The sequence below is a fragment of the Pristiophorus japonicus genome, chromosome 14 (assembly GCF_044704955.1).
Source record: "Pristiophorus japonicus isolate sPriJap1 chromosome 14, sPriJap1.hap1, whole genome shotgun sequence".
In the NCBI taxonomy this organism is placed as follows: Eukaryota; Metazoa; Chordata; class Chondrichthyes; family Pristiophoridae; genus Pristiophorus; species Pristiophorus japonicus.
The window spans coordinates 65,265,681-65,287,145 of NC_091990.1; the positions used below are offsets into that span (position 1 = coordinate 65,265,681).

General features: G+C 44.9%; 1 protein-coding gene across 15 annotated transcripts in view; it reads left to right on the plus strand.

Annotated features, from left to right (window-relative positions):
* col16a1 (collagen, type XVI, alpha 1) overlaps window positions 1-21,465 on the plus strand; it is a 618,256-nt gene that overhangs the window by 527,874 nt on the left and 68,917 nt on the right. For all 15 annotated transcript variants that reach the window (XM_070899262.1, XM_070899261.1, XM_070899260.1 and 12 more), the window contains 2 exons: window positions 6,152-6,214; window positions 7,732-7,803. In XM_070899262.1, coding sequence (XP_070755363.1) covers window positions 6,152-6,214; window positions 7,732-7,803 — 135 coding nt within the window. The remainder of the gene's footprint in view (window positions 1-6,151; window positions 6,215-7,731; window positions 7,804-21,465) is intronic.

The following is a 21,465-nucleotide window of genomic DNA, read 5'->3' on the forward strand; positions in this document are numbered from 1 at the left end:
CACACACACACACACACAGAAACACACACACACACAGAAACACACGCACACACACAGAAACAGGCTCACACACACACACACACACACACACACACACAGAAACACACGCACACAGAAACACATCATCATAGGCAGTCCCTTGGAATCGAGGAAGACTTGCTTCCACTCCTGAAGTGAGCTCTTTGGTGGCTGAACAGTCCAATACAAGAGCCACAGACTCTGTCACAAGTGGGACAGACATTCGTCGCGGGAAGGGGTGGGTGGGACTGGTTTGCAGCACGCTCCTTCCGCTGCCTGCGCATGACATCTTCACGCTCTCGGCTTTGAGATTCGAAGAGCTCAACGCCCTCCCGGCTGCAGTTTCTCCACCTAGAACGGTCTTCGGCCAGGGACTCCCAGATGTCGGTGGGATGTTGCACTTTATCAGGGAGGCTTTGAGAGTGTCCTTGTAACGTTTCCGCTGCCCACCTTTGGCTCGTTTGCCATGAAGGAGCTCCAAGTAGAGCACTTGCTTTGGGAATCTCGTGCCTGGCATGCGAACTATGTGCCTGCCCAGCGGAGCTGATTGAGTGTGGTTAGTGCTTCAATGCCGGGGATGCTAGCCTGGATGAGGACACTGATGTTGGTGCGTCAGTCCTCCCAGGGGATTTGCAGGATCTTGCAGAGACATCGTTGGTGATATATCTCCAGCGACTTGAGTTGTCTTCTGTACATCGTCCATGCCTCTGATCCATACAGGAGGGCAGGTATTACCACAGCCCTGTAGACCATGAGCTTGGTGGTAGATTTGAGGGCGTGGTCTTCGAACACTCTTTTTCTCAGGCGGCCGAAGGCTGCACTGGCACACTGGAAGTGATGTTGAATCTCCGCATCAGTGTCTGCTTTTGTTGATAAGCTCCCGAAGTATGGGAAATGGTCCACGTTGTCGTGAATCTTGATGGCTGGGGGGCAGTGCTGTACGGTGAGGACAGGCTGGTGGAGGACCTTGGTCTTACGGATGTTAAGTGTAAGGCCCATGCTTTCATATGCCTCGGTGAATACATTGACTATATCCTGGAGTTCAGCCTCAGAATGTGCGCAGACGCAGGCTTTGTCCGTGTACTGTAGCTCAACGACAGAGGTTGGGGTGATCTTGGATCTGGCCTGGAGGCGGCGAAGGTTAAACAGCTTCCCACTGGTTCTGTAGTTTAGTTCCACTTCAGCGGGGAGCTTGTTGACTGTGAGGTGGAGCATGGCAGCGAGGAAGATTGAGAAGAGGATTGGAGTGATGACGCAGCCCTGTTTGACCCCGGTCTGGACATGGATTGGGTCTGTAATGGATCCGCTGATAAGGATCATGGCCTGCATGTTGTCATGGAGCAGGTGAAGGACGTTGACAAACTTTTGGAGGCATCTGAAACGGAGGAGGAAGCTCCATAGACCCTCACGGTTGACAGTGCCAAAGGCCTTTGTAAGATCAAGAAAGGCCATGTATAAGGGCTGGCACTGCTCCCTGCATTTTTCCTGCAGCTGTCGCACTGCAAAGATCATGTCCGTTGTGTAGAGGACGGAATCTGCACCGTGATTCCAGGAAGAGCTCCTCGGCCACAGGGAGAAGACGGTTGAGGAGAACTCTAGTGACAACTTAGCTAGTGGCTGATAGCAGGAAAATTCCCCTGTAGTTGCTGCAGTTGGACTTGTCCCCTTTTTTAAAGGTGGTCACGATCACTGCATCTTTGAGATCTCCCGGCATGCTCTCCTCCCTCCAGATGAGAGAGATGAGGTAATGTATCCGTGCCAACAGTGCCTCTCTGCCGTACTTTAGCACCTCAGCAGGGATTCCATCCACACCCGTAGCCTTGTTCTTGAGTTGTTTTATGGCTTTGCCTACCTCGTGCAACGTTGGGGTTTCACTGAGGTGATGGCGGATCGCACGCTGCGGGATGGAGTCAAGAACACTGGAGTCAAAGGCAGACTTTGGCAGAGGAGACCTTCATAGTGCTCCTTCCAGCAGGCCCTGACAGCCTCGGTGTCCTTGATGGGTGTTTCCCTATTCTTGGCCAGGAGTGGGGTGGGGCCTTGGGAGTTTGAACCGTAGGTGGCCTTGACTGCAATGAAGAATCCTCACATATCATGGCTGTCGGCCAGTTGTTGTATCTAGTGTGCTTTCTCCATCACCATCTGTTCTTTCGGTCCCGGGTTTTTTGTTGGATCTCAGCCTTAAGCCGTCTGTAACGTTGCTTTGCTGCTCCCGAGTTGGGTTGTTGCTTGAGGCTCAGAAATGCTCTGCGCTTGCGATCTATTAGTTCTTGGATCTCCTGATCATTTTCATCAAACCAGTCCTGGTGTTTTCTGGTTGAGTGACCAAGTGAGTGTGGTTATAGAGGCCTGGAGGGCAGACCAAGCGCTGTGGGCATTCAGCATCTCAGGGTCATCAAGGCACGCCAGATTAGCTGTGAGGCGATGGCTGTATAGAGCTCTCTTAGCTGGCATTAACTTTTTTGTGGTACTGCTTCTGCTGTCCCCTCTGCTTTGGGGCTATGTTCATGTCGATGATGGATCGGATTAGGCAGTGGTCCATCCAGCAATCGTCAGCTCCTGTCATGGCGCGGGTGATGCGCACATCCTTGCGATCCCTGGCTCGGACGATGACATAGTCGAGCAGATGCCAGTGTTTGGAGCGAAGGTGTTGCCACGATGCCTTGTATTTGTCCCTCTGGTGAAGCAGGATGTTGGTGATGAGGAGTTCATGTTCCAGACATTTTGTCAGGAGTAGGGTACCGCTGGTGTTGGCTTTCCCTACCCTCTCACTGCCAATCACATCTCCCCAGATGGCTGTGCCTTTGCCGACTCTGGCATTAAAGTCACCTAGGAGGATCAATTTGTCGCCTATGGGGACGCGGGACAGGGCTGTCTCGAGGTTGGAATAAAAACCCTCTTTAGCCTCTTCCGTTGCATCAAGTGTTGGGGTGTATGCACTGATGACTGTGGTGCATTGGTTCCGGGATAGGGTAAGAGAAGAGTCATGAGGCATTCGTTAACCCCGCAGGGGGAGTCTTTGAGGCGGTCGACCAGCTCAATTTTGACTGCGAAGCTGACTTTATGAAGGCAGCATTCTTCCTCTGCTTTTCCTTTCCAGAAAAAGGTGTAACCTCCACCTTGTTCCTTGAGCTGGCCTTTCCCTGCCCGCCAGGTCTCGCTTAGGTCAATGTCAAAATGTCTAAGTTCCCGGGCATCTATGACGGTGCGGCGTTCCGGCCTGTTGCTGATGGAGTTGTCCATGAGGGTTGGATGTTCCAGGTCCCGAACTTCATATTAACGAAGTGGAAGATGCCTGTGGGTGAGTTCTTTTAACGTGGGGTGGCCGCTGCATACCGGCAACCACACGGGCTTAGCTGAGCGAGGTCTTGGTCCAGTGGGAAGGGGGTCCAAGATGACTGGAGACCAGGCACTGCTGTATGTTTAATTGCCTACGCCGAGATGTTGGCTGCAAGCTCGGCGCCGAGTAGCGCCATTGAAGATCGGTGGCCCGAGGCTTGATTGGGGGGTCGGCATTAGGAAGGTCAGCTGTCCCTTGGGGTTCCGAGGTATGTTTTACAAAGTTTCTTCCAAGGTTTCCAAAGTTATTTAAAAGTTTCTATAAAAAGTCTAAAATGTAAGTCAGTAGTAGGTTATAAAAGTTTTCCCAAATTGTTTAAAAGTTTAAAAGTTGATTAAAAGTTTAAGATGTAAGTCAGTAGTAGGAATTTCGGCCCCTCGAAGAAATTAGGGCAACTTGGTCCTTTCGGGACGATTGGCCCCGGAGTACCTTCGGCCGGTTCAGTGCTGGCCCCGGAGTCCCTTCGGCCGGTTGACCGCCAGCCCCAGAGTCCCTTTGGCCGGTTCAATGTCGGTCCCGGAATCCCTTCGGCCGGTTCAACACCGGTCTGGGAGTCCCTTCGGCCAGTTCAATGCCAGCCCCGGAGTCCCTTTGGCCGGTTTAAAAAAGTCTTGGATGATGTCCCGGTGTAGGCCGCAAGCCCCGAACAGGAGCCGCAGGGGTCCCTCCGGCCCAGGACAAAAGCGGGCCGGTGCGGGGTCCCCTCGGCCCGAGATAGAAGCGGACTGGTCACAGAAACACACACACAACTTCATACACACACAGACACAGACACAAACACAGACAGAAAAACAGAATCTCACACACGCACACAGAAACACATACATACACAGAAACACACACATACACAAACACACAGAAGCACACACACACACACACAAACACACACAAAAACGCGCTCACACAAAAACGCACACAGACAGAAGCACATACACACACACACACACACACACAGAAGCACACGTACAGCCAGCCACACACACACACACACACACACACACACAGATACACACATACAGACACACAAACACCAAGGGCTGGATTTTCGGTTGTCTAACGCCTCAGTTAGCGGCCAGAGGGGGCGTTAATGGGAGCATGACGTATTCCTGGTGAAATGCCCACGCTTGCGCCCCGGTTGGTAAATTAGGTGCAGCCGCCAAGAACAACGTCTGGAAAAACAGTCAATGCAGGCGTGCAGAGTCGTTAACTGGTGGCTACTTAAAGGGATGAGGAAGTGCATCCGTCGGAGGTTACTGTCAGTGCACACAGCACGGTGGTGAGCCTCTGAGTTTGTAGCGGGAGACAGAAGTAACAGTCCAGCTTGAGAAATAGTGATTTTGAAATCTTTTAATGGGTGCATTACTATGCCGATCTTTAAGACTCGGCTTTTCCCAGGATATGAATCGGAGTTCGGTGAATGCGCAATTACTCGGTTAAATTTAGCCCTGTCATTTTCGTTAGCGTTCCTCCAGCTCTCTTGTGCTACGGCTGATTTAGCGCCCCTGTCAGCTCTTCGACCAATTTTGACGAATTTCTGGGCGGGGGACACAAACTTTTTCAAGGCGCTAAAAGTACTGCTGCACCTCGATTAACACCACAACAGAGGTGCGACTGAACTTCTCCCCCCTAGAGAAGTAGAATGACTTGTAAAGTGCTTAAGTAGCAGTGCCGGTGGAAGGGGAGAGTGGGTTTGGCAGATAAAACCACACCTGGAGTACTGCGTACAGTATTGGTCTCCTTATTTAAGGAATAATCATCATCATCATCATAGGCAGTCCCTCGAACGAGGATGACTTCATTCCTCGAGGCACAGGTGTTTCGATGTTCCAGTCCTGAACTCCAATTGAGGGAGTGGAAGATGCCTGTGCATGAATTTTTTTAACGTGGGGTGGCCGTTGCACACCAGCCACCACACGGGCTCGACAGAGCTAGGTCTTGGTCCAGTGGCAAGGAATAATTAAGGAATAATACACTTGCATGGAAGGCAGTTCAGAGAAGGTTTACGAGGTTAATTCCTGCAATGAAAGGGTTGTCATATGAGGAAAGGTTGAGCAGGTTGGAATTTAGAAGACTGAGCGGTGATCTTATTGAAGCGTATAAGATTCTGAAGGGGCTCGACAGGGTAAATGCAGAGAGGATGTTTCCTCTCATAGGGGAATCTAGAAGTAGGGGCCATAGTCTCAGAATATGGGGTTGCCCATTTAAAACGGGCTAAACTGTATAGATGTGGAATACTGTGTTGTACAGATGTTTGATGCTGTGCTCTCCAGCTGCTCAGTGTTGTGCTATGTTCTACAGATGTTTAGTATTGTGTTTCACGGATGTTCAATTCTGTGTTGTACAAATATTTAGTACTGTGTTATATAGATATCCAGTGGTGAGCTGTACAGATGTTTGAATGGAGATTTTTACAATTTTGAAGAATGACTATGGAGATGATATTTCCTCCCATTGAGGGATCAGTGATGAGGGGTTATTAATTAATTATGGTCATTACGAGCATGGGAGTGTGGTTAAGAAAAATGTCTTGACACAGACGGTCAGTGGAGAATGGAAGTTCTGGAGGCACAGTTTTTTAAGGTAAACTGACAAATATTCAAAGCAGAGGAAGATACAGGGCTATGGGGCATCTTGGAATGCTATAGGGAAAAGCAATGGGCTGAATGGCCTCCTTTTGTACTGTAAATGTCTTTAGTTTTCTCTAATTTATGAGATTAATATTTTCAGAAACACAATGACTGTGGTAGTAAATGGTCACCATTCTAAGCCCTGCCTTTTCTGTGTGTTTATTAGGGGCCTATAGGTTTCCCAGGAAAGTCTGGCCCAGCGGGATCCCCAGGACCTCCTGGTGAGAAGGTAAGCCCAGTCTGATGAAAATTGGTAAATTAGGCTTGATGATGTGAGTAGAGGAGAGTGTGATCGATAGATTGTTGTTGGGTAAGGGTATCAAGGGACATGGGGCGAAGGTGAGAGTTGAGATGCAGATCAGCCATGATCTAATTGAATGGTGGAGCAGGCTCGAGGGGTTGAATGTTCCTATGATTCAAAGTTGTTGAGGATACTACAGCATATACCCATGTGAACCCATATATACAGCATCTATGTATAAGATGAGCTCCCCACTTTCTAGTCAAAAACCTGAGAAAATAAAGCTATGACCCACGTATAAGACGCTCCAATTGCCTCTATCCCTCCCGAAAGAGCAGAAACTTTGATTTAATGCACACTGACTGTTACACTCATTGCTACCATTGAACACGACAACAAGGGAGACTCCAGAAGCCAGGGAGATGGAGAGAGCAAAATGGAGGGTGGAGAGAGGGGAGATGGATATCAGGAGCAGGGGAGGAGGGAATGATGGACCAAGAACCTGAAAGAGGGCAGTGGGATATCAGGAGTGGCAGGGAGGGGAATGGGAGATCAGGAGCAAGACAGGGAGGAATGATGAATCTTGAGCAGAAACAAGGGGAATGAAGAGCAGGAGTGGAAGAAAGGGAAATGGGCGATTCATGAGTTGGAGAGAGGGGAATGAGAGACCAAAGGGCTGAGAGAGGACAGTAGGAGGCCAGGAATGGGTAAGAGGGGAGCTGGAGTTGAGGAGCCTGAGAGAAGGGAGCAGTGATGAGCAGCCAACGTGTTGTAGGAGAGTCCAGAATAGACATAAAAAAGATATCAGTCCGGGAGCAGGTGAGTCCCACCACAGTGACTGACCATTAAGGTGAACCAAAACATGACCCAGATTTCTAGTTTTTGAGTGAGTATTTACAATAGATAAGGCCCTCTACAGCTGTCAATGTGGGTCACTGATGCCCCTGCTGAGTGTACAGTTATCAATATCAATCACTGACCCCAGTGAGCGTACCGTTATCAATATCAATCACTGACCCCAGTGAGTGTACAGTTATCAATATCAATCACTGACCCCAGTGAGTGTAGTTATCAATACCAATCAGTGACAACACTGGGACCGTACAATGATCAATATGAGTCAGCAAAGGGACCAGGAGCCCTTCTGTGATCAGTGTGGCTCAGTGAACTGTCTAACGACCTTACGGCTGTCAGTGTGGGTCAGTAAAGGCCATGGTGACCATGTGGCTTCACCATTAGTCAGTGAAAGTCAGGTGAGCCTACAGTTGCCAGTTTAGGTCATCAAAGGTTTGATGGCTGAGCTGAGTGTGGAATGAGAAGGTGACATGGACCATCTGCAGGTGCTGAGAGCAGTGTCAGTAGACTCCTACCCAACCTTCCTGACTTCACTTTATGGCCAAATTATATACTGGAGGTAATGGGACTAAAACAGAGACTGGGAGGTGTCTGCCGAGGCAGCTGAGCGTCTATCGATCAGTGGGCTAAATTTCTGTTCTGTGTTGCAGGGTGTTGGTGGGAGTCTGGGTCCAATAGGGCCAACTGGACCCCCAGGCCGAGGTGGGCCTCCTGGACTACAGGTGAGTCTATCTTCTAATTGCTATGTTCTTCCTGCTAGGCTTTATTAATAGAGGCATAGAGTACAAAAACAAGAAAGTTATCCCAAATCTTTATAAACCACTGGTTCGGCCTCAGCTTGGCAAATAGGCATCACACTTTAGGAAGATGTCAAGGTATTGGACAGGTACCAGTGAAACTAGTGGAATTAGGTAAAGAGGAGGTTCACTAGATGGTACTAGGGATGAGGGACTTCATTCTGTGGATAGACTGGAGATGTTGGGGTGGTTCTCTTTAGGTTAAAGGGAGATTTAATAGAGGTGTTCAAAATCACGAGGGATTTTCATGGAGCAAATAAGAAGAAACAGTGGCAGAAGGGTTAGTAACCAGAGGACACAGATTGAGACAATTGGCAAAAGAACCAGAGAGAAGAGGAGGTTTATGTATGCCGTGAGTTGTGATCTAGAATGCACTGCTTGAAAGGGGGGTTGAAACAACTTCAAAAAGAATAAAAATGACAGTGCTATGGGAAAGAATGGAGGAGTGGAATTAAATGATCGCTCTTTCAAAGAGCCGGCACGGGCACAAGGGCCGAATGGCCTCCACCTGTACCGTTTGATTCTATGATTTCCATTTGTCTCGACAGATCCTGGGTACAGATGGTCCATGACCTGATTTAAGTCCATTTATGTCATCCAGGTCAGAATGAATCAGTCAATGCAGAGCTCAGGTAGCAAACTACAAACTCTAGGAATTGCCGTGGGAGCTCTCCCGATCGACCTTGATAACTTAAGCGGAAATCTCATTTACGCGGTTTATCCCCCAATCTTCCGGCGAAATTATGGTGTCCGATCAGGAGAGCCCCTGAGGGAATTCCCGGTGATAAACTGGAAAGCAGAAAACCAGCTTTGTGTATGGATATTTTGACACTCGATTTTGTCGGAAGGTCAAATAAATCCCAGGAATTCAATGTGTCAATCCAAACATTCCCCAGGAAATCACCCAGTGGATCTTCAAACACCTAAGACAGGAGGTACGGTACTGTAGTGCTTATGTTACTGGATTAGTAATCTAGAAGCTTCGACCAATAATCAAGAGACTGTGAGTTCATATCTCACCATGGCAATTTGATAATTTCAAATCCATTAAAAAAAAAAAAATTTTTTTAAACTGGGATCAGTAAAAGTGACCATGAGGCTGTCGGATTGTCGTAAAATCCCAATTGATTTGCAAATGTCCTTTAGGCAAGGAAACTACTGTACTTACCCAGTCTGCCCTCCAGTGACACCAACCCCACATCAATGTGGTTACTCTCTGCAGTGGCCCAGCAAGCCATTCCATTCCAGCCAACCCAGAAGGCAGCTCACCACCACCTTTTCAGGGTAACTAGGGATGGGCAATAAATCCTGGCCTTGCCAACGAGGCCCACATCCCGTGAATCAATTAGGATTTTAAGAAACGTATCTTTTTGCTCCTCGCAAGGTAAGGATGGGAGGAATGCTTATTCAGGTGTTCCATATCAGCATGCAGCAGTCCCAGCTCAGCTACACACATGGTTAGATGTGGAGTAGAGCCCCAACAATGGGCCTCAACCCCAACCTCCGAAGATGTCGCTTTAATTCACCAGTGAGGCATTTTATCCATTTCAAGCACCTGTCCCCACTGTCCTGTGTTGTTCACGTGTGAACGAGCCAATTAGTGCCAATCCAATGCAACACTATGCCCACTAACTGGATTCACACATCCTGACACTTCACACTCAGGATCTGGTCCACAGGAAACTTTCAGCCCAGCTACAGAAAGATCAGGACTGGGAATTAAACATAAGAATATAAGAACATAAGAAATAGGAGCAGGGGTAGGGCCTACGGCCCCTTGAGCCTGCTCGACCATTCAATAAGATCATGGTTAATCATCGACCTCAACTCTACTTTCCTGCCCGATCTCCATATCCCTCGATTCCCCTTGACTCCAAAAATCTATATCTCAGCCTTGAATATATTCAGAGATTCAGCATCCATAGCCCTCTGGGGCAAAGAATTCAAAAGAATCACAACTCACTGAGTGAAGAAATTCCTCCTCATCCCTGTCTCAACTGGCCTTCCGCTTCTCCTGAGGCTGTCACCCAGCCAGGCGAAACAACCTCTCAGCATCTATCCTGTCAATCCGCTTCAGAATATTGTATGTTTCAATTAGATCATCTTTCATTCTTCTAAACTCCAGAGAGTATAGGCTCATTCCACACAGTTTCTCATAAGAACATAAAAAATAGAAGCAGGATTAGGCCACCTGGCCCCTTGAGCCTGCTTCGCCATTCAGTAAGGTCATGGCTGATCTGATATTGGGCTCAGCTCCACTTCCCTGCCTGCTCCCCATAACCCACTCCCTTATCACTCAAAAATCTGTCTATCTCCACCTTAAATATATTTAATGATCCAGCCTCCAGAGCGCTCTGGGGAAAAGCATTCTACAGATTTACGACCCCCTGAGAGAAGAAATTCCTCCTCATCTCAGTTCTGAATAGGTGATCCCTTATTCTGAGACTATGCCCCCTAGTTCTAGATTCTCCCACAAGGGGAAACATCCTCTCTGCATCTACCTTGTCCCCATCAGTATCTTATATGTTTCAGTAAGATCACCTCTCATTCTTCTAAACTCAAATGAGTATAGGCCCAACCTGCTCAACCTTTCTTCATGAGTCAACCCCTTCATCTCAGGAATCAACCTAGTGAACCTTCTCTGAACTGTCTCCAGTGCATGTATATCCTTCCTTAAATACGGAGACCAAAACTGTACGCAGTACTCTAGGGTGTGGCCTCAACAATACCCTGTACAGTTGTAGCAGGACTTCTCTGCTTATACTCCATCCTCTTTGCAATAAAGGCCAACATTAACCTACATATCGATTGGTCAAACCAAATCGCACGGGGTAGCCTTGAGGAGGAATTCATAGAATCCATATGGGATTGTTTCTTAGAACAGTATGTTACAGAACCTACAAGGGAGCATGTAATCTTAGATCTGGTCCTGTGTAATGAGACAGGAATAATAAACGATCTCCTAGTAAAAGATCCTCTAGGAATGAGTGATCACAGTATGGTTGAATTTGTAATACAGATTGAGAGTGAGGAAGTAGTGTCTCAAACGAGCGTACTATGCTTAAACAAAGGGGACTACAGTGGGATGAGGGCAGAGTTGGCTAAAGTAGACTGGAAACACAGACTAAATGGTGGCACAATTGAGGAACAGTGGAGGACTTTTAAGGAGCTCTTTCATAGTGCTCAACAAAAATATATTCCAGTGAAAAAGAAGGATGGTAAGAGAAGGGATAACCAGCCGTGGATAACCAAGGAAATAAAGGAGAGTATAAAATTAAAACCCAATGCGTGTAAGGTGGCCAAGGTTAGTGGAAAACTGGAAGATTGGGAAAATTTTAAATGACAGCAAAGAATGAATAATTCTGCAATAAAGAAAGGAAAGATAGATTACGAAAGTAAACTTGCGCAAAACATAAAAACAGATAGTAAAAGCTTTTACCGATACATAAAACGGAAAAAAAGTGACTAAAGTAAATGTTGGTCTCTTAGAAGATGAGAAGGGGGATTTAATAATGGGAAATGTGGAAATGGCTGAGACCTTAAACAATTATTTTGCTTCGGTCTTCACAGTGGAAGACACAAAAACCATGCCAAAAATTGCTGGTCACGGGAATGTGGGAAGGGAGGACCTTGAGATAATCACTATCACTAGGGGGGTAGTGCTGGACAGGCTAATGGGACTCAAGGTAGACAAGTTCCCTGGTCCTGATGAAATGCATCCTAAGGTATTAAAAGAGATGGCGGAAGTTATAGCAGATGCATTCGTTATAATCTACCAAAATTCTCTGGACTCTGGGGAGGTACCAGCGGATTGGAAAGCAGCTAATATAATGCCTGTTTAAAAAAAGGGGGCAGACAAAAGGCAGGTAACTATAGGCCAGTTAGTTTAACATCTGTAGTGGGGATAATGCTTGAAGCTATCATTAAGGAAGAAATAGCGGGACATCTAGATAGGAATAGTGCAATCAAGCAGACGCAACATGGATTCATGAAGGGGAAATCATGTTTAACTAATTTACTGGAATTCTTTGAGGATATAACGAGCATGGTGGATAGAGGTGTACCGATGGATGTGGTGTATTTAGATTTCCAAAAGGCATTCGATAAGGTGCCACACAAAAGGTTACTGCAGAAGATAAAGGTACGCGGAGTCAGAGGAAATGTATTAGCATGGATAGAGAATTGGCTGGCTAACAGAAAGCAGAGTCGGGATAAATGGGTCCTTTTCGGGTTGGAAATCGGTGGTTAGTGGTGTGCCACAGGGATCGGTGCTGGGACCACAATTGTTTACAATATACATAGATGACCTGGAAGAGGGGACAGAGTGTAGTGTAACAACATTTGCAGATGACACAAAGATTAGTGGGAAAGCGGGTTGTGTAGAGGACACAGAGAGGCTGCAGAGATTTAGATAAGTTAAGCGAATGGGCTAAGGTTTGGCAGATGGAATACAATGTTGGAAAATGTGAGGTCATCCACCTTGGAAAAAAAAACAGTAAAAGGGAATATTATTTGAATGGAGATAAATTACAACATGCTGCGGTGCAGAGCGACCTGGGGGTCCATGTGCATGAATCCCAAAAAGTTAGTTTGCAGGTGCAGCAGGTAATCAGGAAGGCGAATGGAATGTTGGCATTCATTGCGAGAGGGATGGAGTATAAAAGTAGGGAGGTCCTGCTGCAACTGTATAGGGTATTGGTGAGGCCGCACCTGGAGTACTGCGTGCAGTTTTGGTCACCTTTCTTAAGGAAGGATATACTAGCTTTGGAGGGGGTACAGAGACGATTCACTAGGCTGATTCCGGAGATGAGGGGGTTACCTTATGATGATAGATTGAGTAGACTGGGTCTTTACTCGTTGGAGTTCAGAAGGATGAGGGGTGATCTTATAGAAACATTTAAAATAATGAAAGGGATAGACAAGATAGAGGCAGAGAGGTTGTTTCCACTGGTCGGGGAGACTAGAACTAGGGGGCACAACCTCAAAATCCGGGTTGAGAAGGAATTTCTTCTCCCAGAGGGTTGTGAATCTGTGGAATTCTCTGTCCAAGGAAGCAGTTGAGGCTAGCTCATTAAATGTATTCAAATCACAGATAGATAGATTTTTAACCAATAAGGGAATTAAGGGTTACGGGGAGCGGGCGGGTAAGTGGAGCTGAGTCCACGGCCAGATCAGCCATGATCTTGTTGAATGGCGGAGCAGGCTCGAGGGGCTAGATGGCCTACTCCTGTTTCTAATTCTTATGTTCTTATATTCTTATTCCATTTGCTTTCCTGATTACTTGCTGTACCTACATACTAAATTTTTGTGTTTCATGCACAAGGACCCCCAGGTCCCTCCGTACTGCAGCATTTTGTAATTTCTCTCCATTTAAATAATAATTTACTTTTGTATTTTTCCTGCCAAAGTGGATAACCTCACATTTCCCCACATTATACTCCATCTGCCAAATAGTTGCCCACTCACTTTACCTGTCTATATCCCTTTGCAGATTTTTTGTGTCCTCCTCACAATTTGCTTTCCCACCAGTCTTTGTATCATCAGGAAACTTGGCTACATTACGCTCGATCCCTTCATCCAAGTCACTAATATAAATTGTAAATAGTTGAGGCCCCAGCTGCGATCTCTGTGGCACCCCACTAGTTACCATTTGCCAACCGGAAAATGACCCATTTATCCCGACTCTCTGATTTCTGTTAGTTAGCCAATCCGCTATCCATGCTAATATATTACCTCCAACTCTGTGAGCTTTTACCTTGTGTAGTAACCTTTTACGTAGCACCTTATCGAATGCCTTCTTGAAATCCAGATACACCACATCCACTGGTTCCCCCTTATCCACCCTGCTCGTTACATCCTCAGAGAATGCCAGCAAATTTGTCAAACATGAGTTCCTTTTCATAAAACCATGCTGATTCTGCTTGATTGTATTATGCTTTTCCAATTGTCCTGCTATTGCTCCCTTAATAATGGACTCTAGCATTTTCCCAATGACAGATGTTAGGCTAACTGGTCTATAGTTTCCTGCTTTCTGTCTGCTTCCTTTTTTAAATAGGGCCATTAGATTTGCAGTTTTCCAATCCACTGGGACCTCATCAGAATCCAGGGAATTTTGGTAGATTACAACCAATGCACCCACTATCTCTGCAGACCCTAGTATGCAAGCCATCAGGTCCCAGGAGACTTGTCACCTTTAGTCCCATTATTTTACCGAGTACTTTTTCTTTAGTGATAGTGATTGTTTTAAGTCCCTCCTTCCCTATAGCTCCTTGATTATCCATTATTGGGATGTTTTTAGTGTCTGCTACCGTGAAGACCGATGCAAAATATTTGTTCAAAGTCTCTGCCATTTCCCTGCTCCCCATTATTAATTCCCCAGTCTCATCTAAGGGACCAACATTTATTTTAGCTACCCTTTTCCTTTTTATATACCTGTAGAAGCTCGTACTATCTGTTTTTATATTTCTTGCTAGTTTACTTTCATAATCTATCTTCCCTCTTTATTATTTTTTTAGTCATCCTTTGCTGGCTTTTAAAAATTTCCCAATCCTCTGGCCTCCCACTAATCTTGGACACTTTGTGAGCCATTGTTTTCAATTTGATACCATCCTTTACTTCCTTAGTTAGCCGTGGGTGGTTCTCCCTTCTCTTAGTCTTTCCTTCTCACTGGAATATATTTTTGTTGAGAGTTATGAAATATCTCCTTAAATGTCTGCCACTGCTTATCAACCGCCTTATACTTTAATCTATTTTCCCAGTCCACTTTAACCAACTCTGTCTTCATACCTTTATAATTGCCTTTATTTAGGATCAGGACACTGGTTTGAGATCTGACTTTCTCACCCTCCAACTGAATTTGAAATTTAACCATGCTGTGATCACTCTTTCCTAGAGGATCCTTTATTATGAGATCATTTATTAATCCTGTCTCATTACACAGTACCAGATCTAAGATAGCCTGCTCCCTGGTTGGTTCCGCAACGTACTGTTCAAGGAAACCATCCTGGATACACTCTTACGAACTCTTCCTCGAGGCTACCTTGGCCAATTTGATTTGTCCAATCAATATGAAGATTAAAATCGCCCATGATTATTGCCGTATCTTTCTTACAAGCCTCCATATTTCTTGATTTATACTCCGTCCAACAGTGTAGCTACTGTTAGAGGGCCTATGGACTACGCCCACCAGTGACTTCTTTTCCTTATTATTTCTTATCTCCACCCAAACTGATTCTATATCTTGATCTTCTCAGCTAATATCATTTCTCACTACTGCACTGATCTCATCCTTTATTAACAGAGCTACCCCACCTCCTTTTCCTTTCTGTCTATCCTTTCGAATTGTCAAATACCCCTGAATATTCAGTTTCCAGCCATGGTCACGTTGCAACCATACTCAGTAATGGCTATCAGATCATACCCATTTGTATTTATTTGTGCCATCAACTCATCTATCTTGTTACGAAAGCTTTATCTGATAAGACAGCCCTCTCGTCCCAGGAATCAATCTAGAGAACCTCCATTGTACCATCTCCAAGGCAAGTATATCCTTCCTTGGATAAGGAGACCAAAACTGTGCACAATACTCCAGGTGTGGGCTCAACAAGGCCCTGTACAATTGTAGCAAGACTTCCTTACTCTTATACTCCAACCCCTTTGCAATAAAGAATAACGTGCCATTTGCCTTCCTTATTGCTTGCTGTACCTGCATGCTCGCTTTCTGTGTTTCTTGCACAAGGACACCCAAATCTCTCTCAACACCAACATTTAAAAGTTTCTCACCATTTGAAAAATATTCTGTTTTTCTATTCTTTCTACCAAAGTGAATAACCTCACATTTCCCCACATTATATTTCATCTGCCACCTTACTGCCCACTTACTTCGTCTGTCTATATCCCTTTGCAGAAGTTTTGTGTTCTCCTACAAACATACAAACAATGATGGACAGGTAAATAACATCTGGTCCATCGAGCCTGTCCCACACAATCCTGACATCTTGTGTATCATAACTTATACCTTCCACCCCACCTGAAACTATGTGAGCTCCTGGGAGAGGCAAAAAAACAGATAAAAAACCCAGGCTAATTTGGGGGAAAAATCAGGTAAATTCCTCCTTGACCCATCTAGGTGATCGAAACTAGTGCAGGAGATCACTCTGACCATTAAATTCCCTGCAGTATCTACCTTCTGTAAGTTAATCTCCGCCGTAGCCAGAAATAAATCCAGCTTCTGCTTGAGGGAGTTCAGTGAGTCTGCCTCCACCACATGAGAGGGCAGTTTGTTCCAGAGGTCCACTATTCTCTGGGAAAAGAACCACCTCCTGACATCTAACCTAGATCTAGCCTTATACAACTTAAATGTGTGCCCCCTGGTCCTGCCTAACCTATTTAATTGAAATAAACGATCAGCTGAAACACTATCTATTCCCTTTATTATCTTATAAACCTCACTCAGATCCCCCCTAAGACTACACCGCTCTAAGGTAAAGAGTCCCAACTCTTTTAACTTATTTTGATAGCTAAGATGCTTTAGGCTTGGAATTAGTCTCGTGGCCCTCTTCTGCAGCCTTTCCAGAGCCTCAATATCACCCACCATGTGAGGAGACCAAAACTGGACACAATATTCCAACTGCCGCCTGACTAAGGTCTTGTTCAAGGAGAAAACAGTACGCCTCGTCTTATGCTCAATTATCATATGGATACACTCCGACACCCTATTTGCTTTACTATTGCTGCATTACTCGTGTACCTTTAAGGATGTATGCACTAGAATGCCCAAATCTCTTTCTGTCTCCACTATCTTTAATGCCTTTCCCTGGAGGGTGTATGAATGTTGAGCATTTGCCCTGCCCACATGCTTAACACTGCATTTATCTAAGTTATACATAATTTTCCAGTCATGAGCCCAGTCTTGCAACACATTAAGATTTGCCTGAATTAGAAGAGCCTCTTCTACAGTTCTAGCACTTGCGCAGAGCTTAGTATCATCTGCAAATTTGCAAATTGTGCCCCCAACCCCTGAATCCAGACCATTAATAAAAATAGTAAAAAGCAACGGTCCCAATACTGATCCCTGCGGGATACTACTGGTGACCGATCTCCAAACAGATCCAAATCCATCTATAACTACTCTTTGCCTGCGTCCTGCCAGCCAGTTCTGTATCTAGCTCAATATATTTCCACTAATACCAGAGGCTCCGATCTTATAGAGAAGCCTCTTGTGCGGAACCTTTCAAAAGCTTTTTGGAAATCTAAGTAGTCAATGTCTACGGGGTTTCCCTCATCCACCAACTTTGTAATTTCTTCAAAAAATATAATTAGATTTGTGAGACATGACCTCTTTTTTATGAAGCCAATTTGGGTGTCGCATCTTGCCTATTGCTGATGTTAAACTGATGGGATATAGTTACCCTGGTCTGCCTTGTCACCTTTTTAAAAAATGGGGACTACATTAGCTTCCTTCCAATCTGTAGGAACCATTCCAGCGGGCAGTGAGCTATTTAAAATACAGGCCAGGGGCTCGCACAGCACATGTCCCATCTTCCGGAGGACCCTCGGGTGGATATCATCCGGCCCTGCTGCTCTATCTATTTTTAAGTTCTTAATTCTTTCTAAAACAATGTTCTTATCTATGTTAATGTTATTAGTAGTAAAACTAGTATTATTAAATTCTAATATTTGGGCATCATCATCAAGGGTGAAGACTAATGCAAAGTATTCATTTAATATTTCCGCCATACTCTGAGTCCTTTGTAACCTGTCCTTGAACACTCTTCAGTGGCCCAATACAGTCTTTGATAGTTCTCTGACTCTTCACATAACTAAAAAAGCTTTTCCCATTACTGCCATAGTTGTCTACAATCCTTTTTTCCTTTAGTCTTTTGGTTGATCTAATAGCAGCCTTAGTTCTCTTTAGTTCTTTGCATTCAACCCTATTTATTTGAGTGTTAAATGTCTTTAATTGATAGAAACATTTCCGTTTACATCTTATTTGTCTTTGTTCATACCCAGTCAGCCACCTTACCTTTTCTTACCACTTTTCCTTCTTTTGATTTTGGGTACATGTTTGTTTACCACATTTTTAATCTGATTCTTAAAAACTTTCCATTTATATTCAACATCAGTCACATCGCCACCGAGGAGGATTAGCCAATTTACCTGTTCCAAATTATCTGCCATTTTGGAGAAGTTTGCCCTTCTGAAATCTGGTATGAGTTGCAGTTCTCAGTATCTTTAGTTTTACTAGCCAATTGGAACCGTATAATGTTGTGATCACTGTTGCCCAGATGTTCCCCTACATGGACGCCTGATACGAGGTCAGGCTCACTACTAAACACCAGATCCAATGTATGATTTTTCCCTAGTTACTTCATTAACATGCTGAGTCAGGAAACAGTCTCACTCCTCACAGCTTACTGTCCCACCTACTTTTTTATCGTCAGCAAACCTGGATACATTACACTCGGTCCCTTCATCTAGGTCAGTAATATAGATTGTAAATAGCTGAGGGCCCAGCACTGATCCTTGCGGCACCACACTAGTTATAGCTTGTCAACCTGAAAAAGACTAATTTGTCCCTACTCTCTGTTTTCTGTCCTTTAACCAATTCTCTATCCATGCTAATACATCACCTCCAATCCCATGAGCCCTTATCCAGTGTAATAACCTTTTATGTGGTACCTTATTGAATGCCTTTTGGAAATCCAAATATACTACATCCACTGGATCCCCTTTATCTACCCTGCTAGTTACATCCTCAAAAAACTCTAATAAATTTGGCAAACATGATTTCCCTTTCATAAAACCATGTTGACTCTGCCTTATCTAAATGCTCTGATACCACTTCCCTAACATGGATTCCAGCATTTTCCCGATGACTGATGTCAGACTAACTGGCCTGTAGTTTCCTGTTTTCTCTCTCCCTCCTTTCTTGAACAGCAGTGTTACATTTGCTACCTTCCAATCCGCTGGGACCATTCTAGAATCTAGTGAATTTTGAAAGATCAAAACCAATACATCCACTATTTCTGCAGCCACCTCTTGCAGAACCCTAGGATCCCCTAGGTCCAGGGGATTTGTCGGCTTTTAGCCCCATTAGTTTCACTAGTACTTTGTCTCTACTTATATTAATTACATTAAGTTCCTCATCCTCATTAGACCCTTGGGTCCCGAAATTGGTGGCCTTACCGCCCACTGCTGCCGAGTTCTGCGTCTGGTCTCTCCTCTGTGCGAGTTTCCACTTGGGCTGCAGGCAGCAGGAGTGGAGTACCGCTGGGAACCGTCTGCTGGCAGCCAAGTAGTGTAAGTGGCTTCCTGCCCGCCGAGCTGCCAGATTGGTGCAGGCGGCAGTCGGCGGCAGCAGGGGGGAGAACCGCTGCATGGAGGCAGGTCTAACCCCGACGGTAAGGACAAAGACCTGCAAAAAAAGGTTAGTGAACATCTTTAAAAATAATTGTTTTTTTTACAGCGTCTTACCTGGATAGGCCCCTGAAGGTGTTCCTGTGTATTTTTCCTTGGTAATGGTTTTTATTTTCAGGTGTTCCATCCTCGGCGGCACTTGGGCAGCAAACGCATTTGCTGCCGAGATTGAGAGCTCCTGCCTGCTGCCGCCCAGATTGACAGCGTAAACCGTTATTTTGTCGCCGGGCGGTACCGCCACCTCTTTTAGAGGAATCTTCCTGACAAAGTTCCGCCCAGTCTCTCGGCGGTCCTTTGGGTGGGCCTTGGCCTTCACCAATTTCAAGCCCTTGATTCCCCACCATTTCAGGTATGCTTTTTGCATCTTCTACTGTGAAGACAGATACAAAATATTTGTTTAACATTTCTACCATTTCCTTATTCCCCATAATAATTCCTCCTGTCTCAGTCTTTCAGGGACCAATGTTTACTTTTACTATTCTCTTCCTTTTTACATACTTGTAGAAGCTCATTACAATCTGTTATTATATTTCTTGCTAGTTTTCTCTCATAGTCCCCTTTTTATCAATTTTTGGTCACCCTTTGCTGAAACTCTCCCAATCTTCAGGCTTATTACTATTCTTCACAACATTATAAGCTTCTGCTTTCAATCTAATGCTATCCTTAACTTCTTTAGTTAGCCACTTTTCCTGAAGAAATGTTGTTTCTCAATGGAATGTATTTTTGTTGAGAATTATGAAATATTTCTTTAAATGACAGCCACTGCTTATCTATTGTCATACCTTGTAATCTATTTTCCAATCTACCATAGCCAACTTGCCCTTCATTCCTGTGTAATTGGCTTCATTTAAGTTTAAGACTCTAGTTTCGGACTTGGGCAAGTCACTTATCAGACATAATGTGAAATTCTATCGTATTATGATCACTCTGCCCCAGAGGATCCTTTACTATGAGATTGCTAATTAACCCTGTCTCATTACACAATACAAGATCTAAAATAGCCTGTTCTCTGGCTGGTTCCATGATGTATTGTTCTCAGAAACTGTTCTGAATGTATTCCATGAACTTGTTCTCCAGACTACGTTTACCAATTTGATTTGTCCAGTCTATATGAAGATTAAAGCCCCCCCACGATTATTGCATTGCCTTTGTTACAGGCTCCTACCAATTCTTGATTAATATTCCAATGGTATAGCTACTGGTCGACCTATATACTACTCCTACCAGTGTTTTCTGCCCCTTGTTATTCCTTATTTCCACCCATTGTGATTCTACTTTCTGATCTTCTGAGCCAAGATCCTTTCTCTCTACCGTCCTTATGTCATCCTTTATTATCAGGGCTACTCCCCCTCCTTTACCATACTGCCTGTCATTTCGAAACATCAAGTACCCTGGAACATTTAATTCCCAACCTTGGTCACCTTGCAACCACATCTCTGTAATGGCTATTATCTCTATTTGTGTCAGTAGTTCATCTATCTTATTACGAATGCTCCGTGCATTCAGATAAAGAGCATTACATTTTTTTTTACGATTATTCCCTGCTTTGACCTTATTCTCTGCTGCACTGCTACCATTAAATTCTCTGTTCTTCCTGTCACACTCTGCTTATTTTTACCCAAATCGCTACACTGCTGTATTGCATTGACCTTTCTTTTTAGATGTCTAAATTTACTCTCACCTGATCCCTCGCCCCCACTCTGCTATTTTTTAGTTTAAAGCCCTATCTACAGCCCTAGTTATTCGATTCACCTGTACGCTAGTCCCAACGGAACAGCTCCCTCTTTCCCCAGTACTGGTGCCAGTGCCCTATGAAATGAAACCTCTTCCTCCCACCCCAGACTTTGAGCCCTGCATTTAACTCTCTGATCTGCTTGACCCTATGCCAATTTGTGCGTGACTCAGGTAGTAATCCAGAGATTATTACCCTTGAGGTTCTGCTTATTAATTTACACCCGACCTCCTCAAACTCCCTCAGCAGAACCTATGTCATTGGTCCCTATATGGACCACGACAACTGGATCCTACAACATTGCAGGGTATAACCTATTTTGAAAGGATAGAAAGGGAAAAAGGGAAGGTGGAGTAGGTGTACTTATTAGGGATAACAAAATGGCAGTTGAAAAAAGTGACGCAGCTATCAACAAGACAAAAATAGAATCCATATGG